General features: G+C 47.4%; 1 protein-coding gene across 1 annotated transcript in view; it reads left to right on the forward strand.

The window, feature by feature from the left end:
- The window catches only part of LOC119181398 (uncharacterized), a 41,774-nt gene that overhangs the window by 14,113 nt on the left and 9,298 nt on the right, over positions 1 to 18,363 (forward strand). The window contains exons 4-7 of the mRNA XM_037432627.2: positions 10,308 to 10,565; positions 13,198 to 13,353; positions 16,798 to 16,944; positions 18,116 to 18,240. Of these exons, the coding sequence (XP_037288524.2) occupies positions 10,308 to 10,565; positions 13,198 to 13,353; positions 16,798 to 16,944; positions 18,116 to 18,240 (686 nt within the window). The remainder of the gene's footprint in view (positions 1 to 10,307; positions 10,566 to 13,197; positions 13,354 to 16,797; positions 16,945 to 18,115; positions 18,241 to 18,363) is intronic.

Here is an 18,363-nt window from a genome sequence, read left to right on the forward strand (position 1 = left end):
TTGTGCGCCTACTATCGCCGGTTCATTCATGGCTTTTCACAGATAGCAGAACCTCTGACTCGTCTCGCAAGGGACGACACGCCGTTTGTCTGGGAAAACAAGCAACAAGCAGCTTTTGATGAGCTGCGACAGCGCATGCAATCAGCGCCCGTTCTCGCTCATTTCGACGATGATGCTGACACGGAGGTCCATACCGACGCTAGTAACATTGGGCTCGGTGCAGTGCTCGTTCAGCGTCAAGAGGACACCGAAAGAGTGATAGCCTACGCCAGCCGCTCTCTATCCCATGCCGAGGCGAATTATTCCACTACGGAGAAAGAGTGCCTCGCAGTCGTGTGGGCAATCACCAAGTTTCGCCCGTACTTTTATGGTCGTCCCTTCAAGATAGTGACAGACCATCACGCACTCTGTTGGTTGGCAAGCCTGTGCGACCCTTCCGGACGGCTAGCACGGTCGAGCTTGCGGCTGCAGGAATTTGATGTCATCATCGTCCATAAGTCCGGCCGTAAGCATGAAGACGCTGACACACTGTCACGCGCACCCCTTCATGTCGTCAGTCAGGAAGCAGAGGAAGACGAAGGCTTCCTGGGCGCCGTTAGTGCATCAGACTTGAGCAAACGGCAGCGAGATGACGCAGAGATTCGTCCAATCATTGATCATTTAGAGGGCCAGGGCACTATCATACCACGTCATTTATCCCGCTCGTTGACGTCGTTCTGCCTGCGAGACGGTGTGCTGTACAAGAAGAACGCTCATTCGAACAACCGTGCTTACCTCCTGGTGGTTCCTCGAGACATGTGAGACGACATCCTCTTCGCTTGCCATAACGAACCCACATCTGGTCATCTGGGCTACTCAAGGGCATTTGCCAGAGTGAGCGAGAGGTACTATTGGCCAGGACTTTCAGCAAGCGTCAAGAAGTACGTCAAGAGCTGTCGGGAATGTCAGCGCCGAAAGCAACCATCTGTTAAGCCAGCTGGTTTACTTCAACCTATTGAAGCATCCTGCATGCCGTTCAACCAAGTCGGCATGGACATTCTCGGGCCATTTCCCCTGTCTGCGGACAGCAACAAATGGGTGAACGTCGCGACCGACTATTTGACACGCTACGTTGAGACGCAGGCGATCCCACGAGCCACGGCTTCTGAGGTAGCACAATTTTTTATGCGCCACACCGTGTTACGGCACGGTGCTCCTTCCAGTATAATAACGGACAGAGGCACGGCATTCACGGCGCAGCTTACGGACGAAGTTTTCATACTGAGCAACACCAACACCGAAGGACAACTGCATACCACCCGCAAACCAACGGACTTACCGAGCGACTGAATAAGACCCTCGCAGACATGATCTCAATGTACATCGACGTACAGCACGAAACATGGGACCAGATCTTATCTTACGTGACCTTCACGTATAATACCGCCGTGCAAGAGACCACGTGATTCACGCCATTTCGGCTTCTCTACGGCCGCGATGTGCAGACCATGCTAGACTCTATGCTATCGTGTCAAGACGTAGATGAGTTGGCAACTGGCGCCAAAGAATTCGCAGAGCGTGCTGAACAAGCCCGGCAGCTCGCGCGACTGCACATCGGCCAGCAACAGCAGGCAGACGCACGCCGCTATAACACCCGCCACAGAGAAGTGTTTTACAACCCCGGAGATCAAGTTTGGGTGTGGACGCCCGTCCGCCGCCGTGGCCTTAGTGAAAAGTTACTGAGCCGGTACTCTGGCCCATATAAAGTGTTACGACGCGTCAGTGACGTGAACTACGAAGTGGTTCCGGACTCAACACCCCATGCACAAAGCAGTACACGACTGAGGCCGTACGCCGTTCATGTGTTGCGCATAAAACCATTTATTGCTCGTTACTTTTCCTTTACCGTACAGCGTTCTTTGTGTTTTTTGTTTGTTTTTGTGAACTCGCTTTCTCATTCATTGACGTTTCTTATATTGGCACGCTCTTCAATTTCTACTTTCACTTTATCCGAATTCTCTTTTTTTTTTTTTCACGTGCCTATGTAGCAGCATCGGAGTGCTGCTATGTACTTTTATTTCCTCTTTTTGGGACTTGTTTTTTTTCTTTTCCGAAGGGGGGATAATGCCACCTGCTTGTAGTGGGTCGACAGCAAGAGCAGCTCTCAATCTGGAGGAAAAAGAAGATCGCGTGCGTCTTCTCTGCTCGAGAGCCAGCCACGACTGATGTGTCCTAGAGCTAGCTACCCGGAGGCTCAATAAATCTCCCCCGGTACTTGTGACTCATCATGACAATATGTTACATGTCAACTAGGTAAAGGTTATGGCCGTAAGTAATTAAAAAAATATACGGTAAAAGGTCGTTAATTCGAATTCCACGGGAACGCTGAGCAATTTCGAATTAAACAAAATTCGAAATAATGAAAGTGAGCAAAAATGGGTGAATTTCGGGGGTGGGCGCACGAAAAATATTTATTGGCTAAAAAAGTCGGTGATGACCATCTGCTTCTTTTCTCTGAATGCCACAGCTGCGGCTCCCTGTTCCAGTGCGCAGACGCGGCGCAGGGAATCCTCTTCACCCTCTTCAAAGCTGAAGAAGAGACGTGCCACATTAAGTGCCTCCATCACCGCAGAAGCTGACGGGCGCACAAGCGCTTCGTCATTTTCGTCTTCCTCATCTTCTGGCCATCAGGCTGCGCACCGGCTACTTGAGCGACAATGTCCTCATCAGTCAGGGCACCACACACCGATGCACCGGTGTCAACTTCAACATAATTGGCAAAACGTACGCCCCGAAGAGTGTCGCGCAATGCCACTGGCATGAGCTCCTCAGCCCCATCCACGTCAACATCACAACTATCCTGCGCACTTCCAGCTGCAACAGTTTGCGATTGTGGAAACAGTTTGCGATTGTGGTCGCGGTCGCCTGTTCCCATGCGCGCACCAACATGTGCATGGCAGTGAGCAGCGTAATGCCGAAGTCCTTCCTGTCGCCCACGCACAAAATCATTCGTGAACGAACAACGTGCTCGAGGAACACAGTGACGCTGCCGGGAGCGGCCTAGGACTGCTAGGACTACTCCGCCGACTCCTCAGCGTCCCGTGGGTCCCGTGTACAAGTGGTGCCAGGTGCTGAGATAACGGGAGGGCTACGAAAAAAAAAAAAAAATTGCCCCCTGGATTTTGGAGGCCATACTTAGCTTGCCCTTTGCTCGGAGGCCACTTGAAGCTCGAAAAAACTGGTCGTGCCACCTATCGTTCGACCGTGAAAGCTTCTATTACTAGTGTTTGACGATGACGCTCAGCGGCGCGCGCTTCGAATTATCCGTAGAGGCAGCAATTTCTGTTCGAATTAACGAATCGTTTTACACATGGTCTCCTATGCACTGCGGACCGGACTGCGGCGACCATTTCGAATTATCCAAAATTTCGAATTAATGAGGTGTGAATTAACGAGCTTTCACTGCACAGTTAACCTGACCAATAATAGCATAATAACTTCGGATTGGCTCATTTTGAAACGACACGTTGAATTCGATGCGGTATTCTTGGGAAAACTATTGAAATCGACTTTCAAGAGTTGTAAGATGGTGCTTCGGCAGAAATCCACTCAAACATAGACAACAGTGCAATTAACATCCTTCTGTAAGAATACTGCTTGACGCACGCCGAGGTAGAGCAACCGTTTATTGGGTCTAATAGCACCGAGACAGCAACCGGCGGTTTCAGCAGCAGCTGCAGCAGCACGAGCCTCCGCCACATTAAACATCTTCTTCGTCATTCTTAGAGCCTGTATTTGTCACTACATTGACTCCCCGGTGCGAAAGGAGCCATCCTGGCGATCTATGGCACAGACAGGACTGGTGGGTCGTAGTGAGGTTTTAGACGCTCGACGTGCACAGTCTCGCGCCCGTGGCGCCGTTGATCTGTAGGTGGCTGAATAGGTCAACTATGTAGTTGACGGTCCGTACCCGATTCTGCACCAGACTTCACCAGTCAACTATGTAGTTGACTGGTGAAGTCTGGTGCAGGATCGGGTACGGACCGTCATACTTGGGTATGAACTTTGAGCGAAGGCCTGGGGCAGACGATGGCACGCGGAGCCAAACGATTGCCCCAGGCGCGTATGACGAAGGGGATGAGCGTCGGTCATGCGAGTGCTTGAAGCGAGCCTGATCGCGCGTAGTTAGCGAACGTGCTAGCTGCCGACATTCTTCGGCATATGTGGCGGCTTCAGCCAAAGTTGACGATTCTGAAGGGTCTGGGCGGTACAAAAGGATAGTGTCCAAGAACAATGAAGGTTCCCGACCATGAAGAAGGAAGAATAAGGAGAATCCAGTTGTCGATTGAATCACGCTATTGTAAGGGTAAGTAACGAATGGCAGTATGCGGTCCCAGTTCGTATGGTCATCAGAAACATACATGGAGAGCATGTCACCCAGCGTTCGATTGAATCGCTCGGTCATGCCATTGGTTTGGGGGTGGTACGCGGTCGTTGTTCGGTGCGCGATGTTGCAATTGCGTAGGAGGGCTTCTACAGCTTTCGACAAGAAAGAACGCCCACGGTCACTGAGAAGCTCGCGGGGTGCACCATGCCGAAGGACGAGGTTGTGCAGAATGAACAGGCCGACTTAACGCGCAGTAGCCTCGGGAAGCGCCGAAGTTTCGGCGTAGCACGTAAGGTGGTCCACGGCTAAGATGACCCAGCGGTTTCCATTTTGTGTGTATGGTAGGAAACCGTACAAGTTGATTACGATGCGGCTGAAAGGCCGAGAAGGACAAGGCAGTGGCTGGAGTGACCCTGTGGTTGTGCGAGGGGTGCTCTTCCGGCGTTGGCACAAAGAACATGAACGGACGTACTGCCTAACAAAGTGGTACATTCCGCGCCAGTAATATCGAATTCGTAGGTGAGCATACGTCTTCACTACACATGCGTGGGCGCATTGCGGATCCGTTGTGAAGGAGGCACAGATGTCAGAACGTAGGTGGCGAGGTATTACCAGCAACCATTTGCGACCATCAGATAGGTAGTTTCGCCGGTACAGAAGACCGTCATGGATGGTAAAATGGCGAGCAGTTCGTCGAAGTAAACGGTTGTCGGTACGTGGAGACTTCTGAGACAGGTACTCTAAGAGAGACACTATCCATCGATCCTGGCGTTGCTCAGCGGACATGTCGGCCTGTTCAAGTGAAGAGTGCTCAGATTTGGGTGCACGTTAAAGAACCCCAGGTGGTCGAAATTTCCAGAGCCCTCCATTACGGCGTCTCTCATAATCATATGGTGGTTTTGGGACGTTAAACCCCACAAATCATGTTCAAGTGAAGAACATTCGCAGCTGGAAACAGACGCTGCAACATAATCGTGGGGAAGTGGCGAGCGAGAAAGAGTGTTGGCGTCCGAATGCTTGCGGCCTGACCGATAAATTACACGAATATCGTAATCTTGGAGACGTAGTGCCCAGCTAGCTAGACGACCAGGTGGGTCTTTTAATGACAACAACCAACACAATGCGTGATCAGTCACGACGTCAAATGGGCGGCCATATACGTAAGGTCGGAATTTTTCGATAGCCCAAACAATGGCAAGGCATTCTTTCTCGGTGACTGAATAGTTCTTTTCCGCTTTAGTAAGGGTGCGACTAGCGTAGGACACAACATACTCATCGAAGCCAGATTTACGCTGAGCAAGAATAGCGCCGAGGCCAACTCCACTAGCGTCTGTATGGATTTCGGTTGGAGCATCTGAATCAAAGTGGCGTAGGATAGGTGGTGATGTCAGAAGATGGCGTAAAGACGCGAATGCTTCGTCGCATGCTGGGGACCATGCCGAGAGGTCTTGGTTGTCGGCAAGTAGCTGCGTCAGGGGTGCGATTATGGTGGCGAAATTGCTCACAAAACGGCAAAAATGTGAGCAGAGCCCGATGAAGCTGCGGAGTTACTTTAGTGTAGCTGGCCTGGGAAAGACGGCGACAGCGCGAAGCTTGGTTGTATCAGGACGGACACCATGCTTGCTAACAACATGCCCTAAGATGGTAAGCTGGCAGGCAGCGAAGTGGCATTTCTTCAAATTCAGCTGCAGTCCAGCGTTCGAAAGACAAGTCCGGACGCTTGCGAGGCGGCTGAGGTGGGAGTTGAAGTCCTTCGAGAAAACGACGACGTCATCCAAATAGCACAGGAATGTGTTCCATTTAAAGCTTCTAAGGATGTTGTCCATGAGACGCTCAAAGGTGGCAAGCACATTACAGAGGCCGAATGGCATGACGTTAAACTCGTACAATCCGTCAGGCATTACAAACGCAGTCTTGGAGCGGTCGGCTTCATTCATAGGGACCTGCCAGTAGCCGGATCGAAAATCTAAAGAAGAAAAGAACTCTGCTCCTTGCAGGCGATCGAGGGTGTCATCGATTCTGGGCAGCGGATAAACATCTTTTCTGGTGATCTTGTTAAGACGCCTGTAATCAACGCAAAATCTGATGCCGCCATCCTTTTTTTGTTCACCAGTACAGCCGGAGAGGCCCAAGGACTGTTTGAAGGTTTTATTACACCACGTCGAAGCATATCGTTCACCTGATCATCGATGGCACGGTGTTCAGCGTGAGAAACTCGATATAGGCGCTGGCGCAAAGTTGCATGGCTACCGGTGTCGATTTTGTGAACGATGGCAGACGTGCGACCCAAAGAAGGTTGGCTATGGTCAAATGACATCTTGAAGTGATTGAGTAAAGCCAGGAGTTGGGTGCGCTGAGCAACGGGAAGTTTAGGTTCAATGGATGGGGGAAAAACCTCCGGAGATGAAGTGGGAGTGGTATCAGAGGTAATGGTGTTTTAATGAGATGATGACAAGTCATCAGGTAGGTGACTGGATGAAACAGAATCAATTTCCTCAAGGTGACCGAGGAGTTCGCCGTGGAATAATATGGCCGGGGAGGGAAGCGAGTTCGTTATATAAATGGAGCCACGTGAGTTTTCTACGGTGACAACTGCGAACGGAAGAAGGAAGCTTTTGCGAGAGCCGAAGTTGTCGGAGGGAATAAAGAGGGCGGTGACAGAGGGTGCGTCGTCGCAGAAGAGTGGCACATGAACATAGGATAGAGGAGGTATGCGAGTGTCCGTGGCTACGGTGACTCGGGAAGATAGCGGCTTTAAAGAAGGTCCTTCAGACGTCGGCGCTTCACACAGGGGCAGTTCACACATCGTCGACAACTCTAGTTCGGCACGCGCACAGTGAACGACGGCATGATGAGCGCAGAGCAAGTCCCAGCCTAAGATGATATCGTGTGAACATGGGGAAAACACAACGAATTCGACTACATACAAAATATTTTGGATGACCAGTCGAGCTGGGCATGCCGCAGAAGGTTGGATGTGATGCGCAGTGGTCGTGTGGAGAGAGACATCGGAAAGCAGCAGCGTAAGCTTCTTCAACTTGCGGCACAGTTCACCACTTAACACAGACATGGCAGCACCAGTATCAACGAGCGCTTTCGCAGGTACACCATGAATATGCACAGTTATTTCATTAGCAGGTAAAAACGGAGGCCTTGAAGGTTTCGATATATGTGCAGCTCTTGCCTCGGGAACTGCGATGGTCAGTTTTCCGTTTGGGCGGGTGGTGATCGAGGAAGCATCGGAGAAATAGAGCGGAGCCGTGGTGAGGGTGACCGATTCCTGTCGAAGCCGCGGCGGCGTGGCGGTGACTGATCCGATATGGAGTGGAACGAAGACGGCTGTGGTGGCTCTGGACGATAGGAGTCGTAAGTCGCCTCACGAGCAGTTGGATTGTAATCCCGACGATGGCAGTAGCGTGCTACATGACCAGGAAGCTGGCAGAAATAGCAAATTGGCCTGTTGTCTGGAGTGCGCCAAGGGTTTGTTGATAGTTGTGTGGGGTGGCGAACAGGAGGTGGGTGGTGACAGGTAGGCGGACTTGCTGCGTAGAGGGGACTGGGCTGTCTAGCAAGATCCGTAACGGTTGGTAGCGACGGCGGCGATCGTCTGGCGGCCTCAGCGTAAGTGAGAGGGGCGGAGATAGGCGGAAGATTGTATGTGGAGACAGGGCGTCAGAAACTTGCTCTTCGATTGCCTTGCGGAGCGTTGGGGTCAGTGTGTGCGCACTGGTCGGAACGTACGGCACAACAGACAATGGGCGCGAAACTTCTTCTCGGACAAACTGCTGGATTGGCTGCATTAGCGTGGTTTGTTCGGAGGAAACTGCGCCAATGGTTAACCCAGATGTAGAGGTCGTGTCGAGGTTTGGACGTCGAGTATAAATCCGCTCTCTCTGCAGCTCGTCGAAACTCTGACAGTGCTGAACAAGCTGGGTGACGGTTTGCGGGTTTTTTGCAACGAGCATGTGAAAGGCGTCGTTCTCGATACCTTTCATGATGTGCCGTATTTTGTCAGTGTCAGACATTTCGGAATCGATACGACGGCAGAGGTCCAAAACAGCCTCAATATACGAGGTAAAGGTCTCGCCTGAGCGCTGTGCGCGGCAGCGCAGGCGCTGTTTGGCGTGGAGCTTGCGAACAGCGGGTCAGCCAAAGACTTCTGCGAAGCGCGTCTTGAAGGTTGGCCAACCGCTTTGTGGTTGTTAAACCACAGTTCTGCCACACCCGCGAGATAGAAATTGAGGTAAGCGAGCTTGTTTGTGTCATCCCACTTATTGTGGGCACTTACCGCTTCATGCTGCGACAGCCAGTCTTCAGCACCTTGGTCGTCGGTCGCGTTGAAAATCACTGGATCTCGCTGTCGTGGCATTCCGGAACAGGTGACAGATGGGATTATCACTGCAGGGGGCTGGGTCATGTTGTCAGGCATTGGCGAGGCGAGGGGCTGAGGTAGAGTCCAGGAACGGAGTTCCAGTTCGAGACAACCAGCACTCCGTTCCAGTTCGAGACAACCAGCACTCTCCACCAAATGTAAGAATACTGCTAGACGCATGCCGGGGTAGAGCAACCGTTTATTGGGCCTAATAGCACCAAGACAGCAACCAGCGGTTTCAGCAGCAGCTGCAGCAGCACGAGCCTCCGCTACAACAAACATCTTCTTCGTCAATTTTAGAGCCCGTATTTGTCACTACACTTCAACTAAACATGAACAGCCGGTGGGTCTTCTTCGCAGCACAAGCAAGGCTCTTCGAAATCTTCTGTAACATCATTTTCATTGGCACGCCTGAGGACATTGACAAAATAAGAGAGCTCTTCATTCTCTGCCCATGAACTGCCCTAATGCTTTACGAGAAGGCTTGTCACATCTGTTAGTTACATTTCATTGACATGATGAGTGCACAGTGGGCATTGCACAGGTGCTTATGCAAGGGACTTTCCCCTCTTTAGGACTGGCATGAAATGGGATTCAGAAATCTTATGCTGGGCTTTTTTTAATTTATCCAGGATATTCAGAATTTTGCAGGGCGAGTAGTCAGATTACATGACGAAAGGAATCACAAATAAATACAGTATTTGAGGTAAGCATAGATTCATAAAATGATAAGTCTTCTCTTTAGGAATGTCTCTGAAGCCCCGCCACGGTGGCCTAGTGGCTAAGGTACTCGGCTGCTGACCCGCAGGTCGCGGGATCAAATCCCGACTGTGGCGGCTGCATTTCCAATGGAGGCGGAAATGTTGTAGGCCCGTGTACTCAGATTTGGGTGCACGTTAAAGAACCCCAGGTGGTCGAAATTTCCGGAGCCCTCCACTACGGCGTCTCTCATAATCATATGGTGGTTTTAGGACGTTAAACCCCACAAATCAATCAATTAGGAATGTCTCTGAAACTGACAGAAATTCTGGAGGTGAACCTAAACCTTGACTTCAATGTCAGTTTATGGCACTCAATTGTCTGTGTTCGGGTGCCTCGGTGTATTCCTAGGGTTTACGCTTTCGTTTCCCGCTGTGGATCTTGGAGGCCATGTTGAAGGCAGTGCATAATCGAAATATACTCCACCAGCTGTTGCAGCAGTCCCAGCTGCTCACAGCCTTTCAATGAATTCAATGAATTTTCATTGATTATTTTTCAGTTAATTGAACCAAATCATATTTAAAGTTCTTCTTCGATATCATTATCCAATATAACTCTTGACTTGAATTAGAACCATCAATTCCTATTTTTTTAGAAGACTTCTTATTAATGTTTGACCATGCCATTAAAATTGCTCATGCCACTAAAACTATGTGTGTTCAAGGACAAGTTTTCTGGTCAAAGTGTTGACTCCGGTGACATTCCTTCTTCGATAGCTGCTTATCAATGAAAAAAAAAAAATGTCCCAGAGAAAGGAAGTTTGCATCTATTTCATTCGACTGAGTGTGCTTTGTTCGCTGCTCTTCGTAGGTACAGTCTGCCTGAACCGGCCCCTGATCACTATCTTGGAACAGCTGGGCGTTCCCGGGCACGCCTTTGTGAACCTCCAGCAGAACATGGTGCTTCAACTTGCCAATGCACTAGTCTGCGAGGATGTCGCGTTGGACACGCTAGGAAATTACGTGCAAGTGCCGTTCTTCTTCCGAGAGCTTCAGAGTCGGGGGTTTCTGCTGACACGGCATCCCTTCGTGCGCCTGCTTCTTTGCACTGTGTACAAAAGTGCCATGGGTAAGTGCTGGAAAGCATACATAAATGTACTTTTAACCAGATAAGTTTGCGGATCGCGAGCACGTGCCTAACTGCCTGTCCACACTGCCTAATGGTGTACCGTCTATCATCAACCACGGTGCCAGCCCAAAAATAACCCTTCTGATTCACTGGCCTTTCAATTTCTTACTTACGCAAAGTGTACTGTTTGTTCACAATTTCCATGCGAAGCACTTTTGCGGTGTGCCTAGGTATCATTTTGTGATGAAGATTGCGACTGATAACAGTTATGCTCATAAACTGCTCTCGAGGCAAAAGCACCTCATAGACGCATTTTCCAAATAGTGTTTCATGTTAAAAAGGGAAACGAGAAAAATATTTGTACCCAGTCAGAAAACAGACGAGCCATAGATTTGGGAAGGGATGCATCTCGGGCGCTGCGGTGCTGTCTATGGTCGCTGATCCAGTGGAACTGTCACTAAGAGGGTTTCGGCAATGCGCTCACAGGGTTCGTAAACATTTGTGGTCCACTGTGCCTGGTGCTGGCAAGGGAACCCTGTGTTCACTTGCACCTGGTGTACCTGGTGCTGGCAAGTGCAGGAAAATGAACCAACTGGTGCTGCCAACTGTGCAGAAATGTGGGTGTACAGAAATGTCGATCTCAAAGGTTCGCAGGTCAGATTTTGTAATTGTATGCACTGTTTTTCTATAATTAATGCTCTCTCATTCATGAGCTTGTCAACGATCAGCCGTTTCTGGTATGGCAGTGTGATCTTTTATTGAGGTCATTTGTGATTTCATGTTGCTACATTTCATCGTTACCCAAATAGGAACGTATGACCATCATTGGTGCCTGTATTAACTGAAGTGTTGCGCTGCTAAGCGCGGGGTTGAAAAATCTGATTCCCGGCATAAAGGAAGGGGCAAAGTTAGGAGGCGTCATGTACAATGCAACAGGAAAAGAAAAAAGAAAGGAAAAAATCACAGGATATCCACGAAGTGAATGATGGCAAGTAGTCGAAGCTCCGGTGGATCATTAACACCCGTACATTTCCCACTCGATCAGGGAAAGACGTGACAACACACATGTAGAGTATATACAAAGCTGTTTATTAATTACAATGGGCATATGGTGTTGAGATGTGGGCGGCGTTTTCCTTTCGTTATGACCGCCTTATGATCGGTGAAATATAAAGCTAAGGGTTCTTGCGTGAGACCCAACCTGAAATTTGAGAAAACAACGTTCCCTTGGCGCAGCAGCTTCGCGAGCCTTCAGCTCCAGGTCGGGTTACTGTTGCTGCCATTTCGCTGCAGCTTTGCAAGCCTGCAAGTCTGGATCCGTTTCTCTGCACTGCTGTGCTGCAGCCGCTCTCACAGCCCGAAACTCTGGACTGCGTTGCCGTGCTGCGAGCCGTCGTGTCTTCGTTGATAACGAAGAGCATTCCATTACCTAGAGAGAGAGAGAGAGCTGACAATGAGCTCATTTTATAGCTCTTGGGGCACCGTAGTGACAGAAACAGCGTGCCACGAGCGCACCTGCGATATTCGTTCTCTTTTACCTACGATCGGCGAGCTCGTGGCCGCCACTCCCAGTGCGTGCAAGCGAAGACAACAGACATCGGAGGGACAAAGCTCGACCCTTCGGAGCGTCGCCCCCAAAAGTAGTAGGTCACGCTCAAAATTGCCAAGCTTCACATCTCTACATTTTTTCGATAGTGGAAGGGCTCCTGGATTTTTTACTCGGTGGCCTGGGCAGCCTGTCAAACTCGTGATTATAGGGGCTGAGGTGATCGTGTGCTGAGTGTTTTTATGTGATTTTGAAATGCAAAGAAACAGAGATTAAGATTTTTTTTCTACATTGTGAGATTTATGACAGATTTTAGAGTTTCTCTCAATCACCAGTTGACAAACCAGTTAGCTTCAATTACGTACTGATTTTCTTGACAACTATAAGTGACATGTTGACAGTATAATTGATGCTAGTTGGGCTGTAAGGTTGCATGCAGCAGGTAGGATTTTTCTTGAGATGAGGACCAGTGGAGCTCTCGCTGCCTGCAATTAACAGTTACTCTGTTTCATCTGGTTTTGAATATTGGGAGTAATGCTCGCTACTAATTGCATTTTTTAGTAACATGATGCTTTACTGTATTAATCTTGCATTGTCAGCACATTCAATTAATCAATCACATTACCATCATATATTTCATCAAGAAGGGACCATGCCTTGAAAGTTCTTTGATTTCCTTTTAAAGGTGACACTTTACGTTATTCATTCTTTTCTAGGACCGTGAGCGAGTTGAATGCCCTTTCGTCAAATATTGCAGAAATTCAATGTAATGATGACTTTTACCGTGCTTTGTGCGTAGAAATAAATGTCAAATGACCCAGTGATGTATATGACCACCCTGCTGTAATGCCTGCGAAGGAGATGTACGCACTGAATGAATGACTAAATAAATAAATAAATACCGTGTGACTTCAGAGTTATGGGGGAGCCCGTGAGTGACTGTTGCATGTTGGAGCGTGTGATCTGAGAATCCAATTTGTGCATTACAAGTTTTGTGGCAGCTGCATATTCTTTTGTCCTTGCGATTTGGGACATTAATTATCAGAAACCTGAATGAATGCGTTGGGTGGTATTGTTCAATTTCAGATGGACTGCGTACCAAGACTCGCATTGCGGTGGCCAGCGATGCAGGCCGCAACATGCTGGGTGTCTTGGACGAGACGGGCCAACTTCAGTACGGCCAGGTTTTCGTTCAGTACACCGAACTGGGCACTGAGAGCAAGGCAACTCATATCCTCACGGGTTTGTTGGTCCCCCTTTTTTTCCCGTTTTCTTTTCCCTTTTTTTTTTTCGGAACATGAAAATTTTTTATGTGTGGCCACAATGTGCGGCCATTATTGCAGCAATCTGTTGGATATTGTTGGGTGATCTGTAGAGAGGCTATGTATATGCAATGTGGCGAAAACACTCAGCAGCAGCTTTTCATTTTTTACACAATTCGTAAACATTTTGTGGTTGTGACACGCCATTGTTTCTTGGTTTGTCGTGCTGCACGATCCGACTCATTACACAATACTTTGAAAACCAGTGTCATGGCAGTGTCACATGTCACAGGTAGGGGTGTGTGAATATTTTGAAATTTTGAACATTTTTTTGCATACGATTTGTTATTTTATTTGATTGACGCTGGTATTTTACTATTCAAACTATTCAAACTTCCCGAAGACAAATACAGTGAGATATGCAGTGGCCCCTTCACATTTTCAGTATGCTTCACCCCGTAACACTTGTATTGCAGCAAAGTTTTCTTTCAAGCTCTGCTACGGTTGCGAATTTTATTGAGTCTAGAAAACCCAGATTCCAACGCAGATATAATAGATGTGCCAGATGTGGGACTTAATTAATGCTGTTTTATACCTGGAATTTGGGCAAGAAGTCTGATAAATCAGACACCAAGGATTTTTAGCGTCCAATATTTCAGATGTTCTCATAGGTTGATGTCTACTACGCAGATTTAGAACTCCAGACTCCAGGGGAGCATACCCTTGTCGGCCACGTCAGTTGGGCTTCCACAAAAGTGGAAAGAGGAGGAGATCCTGAGGAAATAGCATCTTTGCTTTTCATGTGTGAATTGTTGTCAGCAACACTTTGGTTGCACAAAGTCGTGTACGTAAATTTGGCCTCTGCATTGCTTCATTCTTGATAAGACAACTGGGAAAGTCTACCCCGCCAGCGTTTCATCAACTTGGAAAAAGTCCTCTCCAACTTTTTTTTTTCTGCAATGTCACGTCAAAGTACTATGTGAAAGTATTCAAGAAATATTAGAAAAATGTTCTATTTGATCTACATTCACAGTTTCATATTCAAATTCACTTGACCCTCAATGTCTTGCTATTCACACAACTCTACTATCGATGACCCTTCTGCGAAGAAAAATTCCTTTGAGATGAGCGCTTGTGTACAGTCAAACACAGTTATATCAAACCCACATATATCGAATTTTTGGGTATATCAAACTCGTAAGTTATCTCCTTAAACTCTTTCGTAAAAATATAGAAATTCGCACGTTTATATCGAATGGTATTTTTACCCACCTTCGAATGCATGAACGCCGCGCCAGCTTGTTGATGCACTTCGGCACTCGATCCCCCACCCCCCTACCGCAATCTCCGCGACAGCCCCGCAAGTTGGAAGGCGTGCTTTTGGCACTCGGAGTACTCGGCGACCTCTGCTAAAACCTGAAACGCTCCAAAAAAAGGTTCGGGTGAGAGGGCTCAGACTGCACTCTCTAACATGCGGAACAATTTTTTTTTTTTTTCATTTCTCTTTTTCTCTCTATCATGCTTTCTCCGTGCACCCGTCGGCTCGAAGAGCAGGTGTGAAGGAGCCAAAGGCCTCCTCTTTTCGCCTTTTCTTCTATTTTTTTGTTGCTGTTCTGCAAATTTTTATCAACCAATTACAGCTCATGCCTTTTACTGTTGCCCTTGCACGTGGCTATCGCCTCGCAAGGGCTTTGTTGCTTTCGCTGTCGCCTCACCTACATACCACCGCGTGTGCAGTATTTATCTTTTGCGTGCGTGGTGTGCAAAGCCGCTGCGGACTCCTTGAATTGTCCACTTCTCGTGTAGCTATGGCCAGCGTCAAGAAGCAAAAGATCCTTGACATTGCGACTAAGTTGAAGGCTATTCAGCGTGTTGAGGCAGGCGAGAAATGTTCGACCATCGTGGACGACTTCGGGATACCACGGAGCACTCTGAGTACCTTGTTGAAAAACAAGGCAGATATCAAGGCAAAGAAGGCGGAGCAGAGAACATCAAGAGCCTGTCATGTGCTCTCTTCTGCCCACGGGAATGTAGAAAAGGCACCCTAGGCCTAGTTATTAGAAGTGAGCACGTGGCTCTGGCTACACGCTCGTACTTCGCCGCTTAATTGGTTTCATTCGTCGTATCGGCCACACGGAGGGAACCGGGCTGTCACACCTGTACAGCCTTGATAAGATTGAGACTAGCGTCTTTAACTTAATTTCAAAAACGAAAAAGCAGGCCAAGATAAGCGCCTTTTCTCACGCAAATAAATAATTCTGTTGTGGCAGCGTGCGGAATGAGTTGTCATTCGTTGAATGTGCCTATTGTAGGTGATGATTCGCTACAAGTAAGCTCTTGGGGCCTCTATTTCTTTATATTAAATCTTTCATACATCAAACTAATCCGCAATCTCCTTCGATTTTGATATATCCGTGATCGGCTGTAGTCATATTTTCTTTATAATAATAGAAGCTTTAGCGAAGTTGGTAGGCATTCATCTTTGGTTGAAGCAGCACTCTTGGAACAAGGACGAAGACAGAGGAGCATAGGACTGGCACTCTCCTGTGCTCCTTATTTCTTCATCCTCGTCCAGCATCAACCAAAGATGACCATCTTCTCTTGTTGTGCTTCGTCTTTTTTTTTGCTCAGATTTATTCCAGTACAATACATGGACAGGCATTGACACGAGGTGCAGGCTTGCCACCCTCGGCTTATTCCTTTGCAGGCTTCAAAGCCGTTTCACATGACCCAAGAAGTATTGATTTTCAGGCTGCAAATTCGCTTGCAGCAATGAAAAACTAAAGTTCGCTATTGCTGCAGAGGTCTGCAGCGAGCTACCAACATGTTGGAAACTTCTTGCTTTGATCGCAGCGGCAGAGCGATTCTTTGGTCGGGAGTCGTCTAAATAGGGACGGGCCGGCCTAGCTGCCGAACATGTGTCGATTTGTTTGTGTTGGTAATGCTCGATTTTGTGCATTTTAAAATGAATTTAGATTGAAAAGTGTTTTTAAATATGAAATACTTGTGCTTTTTGTTATTCTTAATGGAAAACTCCATAATATGATGATTTGCAAGTCGTTACAATAAATTTGAAAAATCCTACAGTGTCTGCTACAAAGAACAGCATCAAAAAGCGTTGCTTGTTGTGAAACCGTAGCGAATTTGCAGTCCATGTGAAATAAAGCCGCCATTAGCGGCGGTTGCAAACAGAGGAAATGGAGTGAACAGATTGATTTTTTTTTTTTCGTTGCAGTAGGGACATGTGAAACAGCCTTCAGTAGCAAGCAAATGTTTCTCCGTTTTGTGACCATCCAAGACTCATCATAGCGCTGTATGATAGACTCTCGGCCTCTTCAAAGACCAGGTTGCCTGGTGCTGCTACTGATGAACACTAACAATAAAGTGTGATTGAACATCACGTCATCCTGTTTTCCCATTCCAGGCACTGTGCTGGTGACAAAATGCCCATGCCACCACCCCGGTGATGTGCGCAAGTTTGAAGCAGTGGATGTGCCAGAGCTACGTCACATCAAGGATTGCATCGTGTTTCCCGCAAAAGGACCGAGGCCTCACCCAAATGAGATGGCTGGTAAGTGTACCAGCAGTCAACCTAATATTGACCACATGTCTTAGAGAAAGTTTGCTTATTGTACGTACCCATGCTGTTACTGTAGTTCCCAGTAAATGATAATCTCTTGATTGAAACAGAACTGCTGCTTAAGAAACTGTATTTATTATAATTGGTTTTGTACTTAGATTCTTCAGCCCTGCTAATCTCTCTGTAAACGGAACTCCTGTTAAATTGAACACATTTTCCTGCTTTTTCTGGGTTCTGTTTAATGAGAGTCTACTGTATATTATGAATATTATTAATTACCTGCTCTATGTTTATGGTGCGGGCCGAGGGTTTGTTTTTTTTACCTCACAATAAAGAATGTTATGAATGAATCAGTGATTTGTGAAATATATATATTTCATTGCAATCCATTTACCTCAATGAATCAGTTTTTCAGCTCATGTGTTAAAATACTTCAGTGCTTTAACTCGCTTGTGCAAAAACTTCATTGGAAAATATTATATGTAGCGAGGTTTTTACAATACCATTCCTAAGCATAGTTAAGGAATTGGGATAAAGAATGATGTGTTCTGTCTCATGTTTGGCATTGCCATAATGTGTTCTTTATAACACTGTGACAATTCATTTGAGCCTGATTGGTAATTTCTGTTTGATAGGCTGTTTGACCAGCAATTGAAAATGAAATAATCAGACTGGTGCATGTAATATCATAGTGAAGTAGTGGCTGTCTACAGTATTTTTGTGTTTCTTTATTTCTCTGTCTAGGCCACTAAAAGTATAGAAATATTGAAAGCAATGCTGGTAACGATTATGTCAAGACCATGTTCCCCGTTATATCAGTAATGTTCTAACCACATGGTTCTTGGAAGTCGAGCGAGTCAAGTGACTCGTTGCTGCCTTGCAACCTTATAACCGGCTTTTTTGTTGTTATTGCTTAATCCACGTTTTGTGCAAATTTTCATGCCGGCACTCACTTGTGGAACTCTTGATTCCAAAGTCCTGAGATTGGTGCTCAATTTGAGCACCACTCAATATGTGAACATGAGTTCATTCTTCCTTCGATGGGCAGCACCGGTTTAATCATTGTGCACACATCACCTCTTGGCCTCACTGATGCAAAATTAAGTTCCGGTACGCTGAGTCATCCAACAAATGCTAATGCTGCTTTTTCTTTTTTTACCAGGTTCTGATTTGGATGGTGACGAGTACGTGGTCATATGGGACAAAGACCTCTTTTTTCCTGGAGCCAACCGCAAGCCCATGACCTTCAGGGACCATACAGTCGCTGGTCATTCGGATTATGACCTGGTGCGTTAATGCACTTCTATGCTTTATATAAAAGGCACGGTCATTAGTGTATATCAGAGTGCACAGCACTTTTGTTCTTGCATAATTCCCATTTTGTATGGCAAGAAAGCTTGGCAGAGGCTA

Source organism: Rhipicephalus microplus, chromosome 10 (genome assembly GCF_043290135.1).
Source record: "Rhipicephalus microplus isolate Deutch F79 chromosome 10, USDA_Rmic, whole genome shotgun sequence".
NCBI lineage: Eukaryota > Metazoa > Arthropoda > Arachnida > Ixodida > Ixodidae > Rhipicephalus > Rhipicephalus microplus.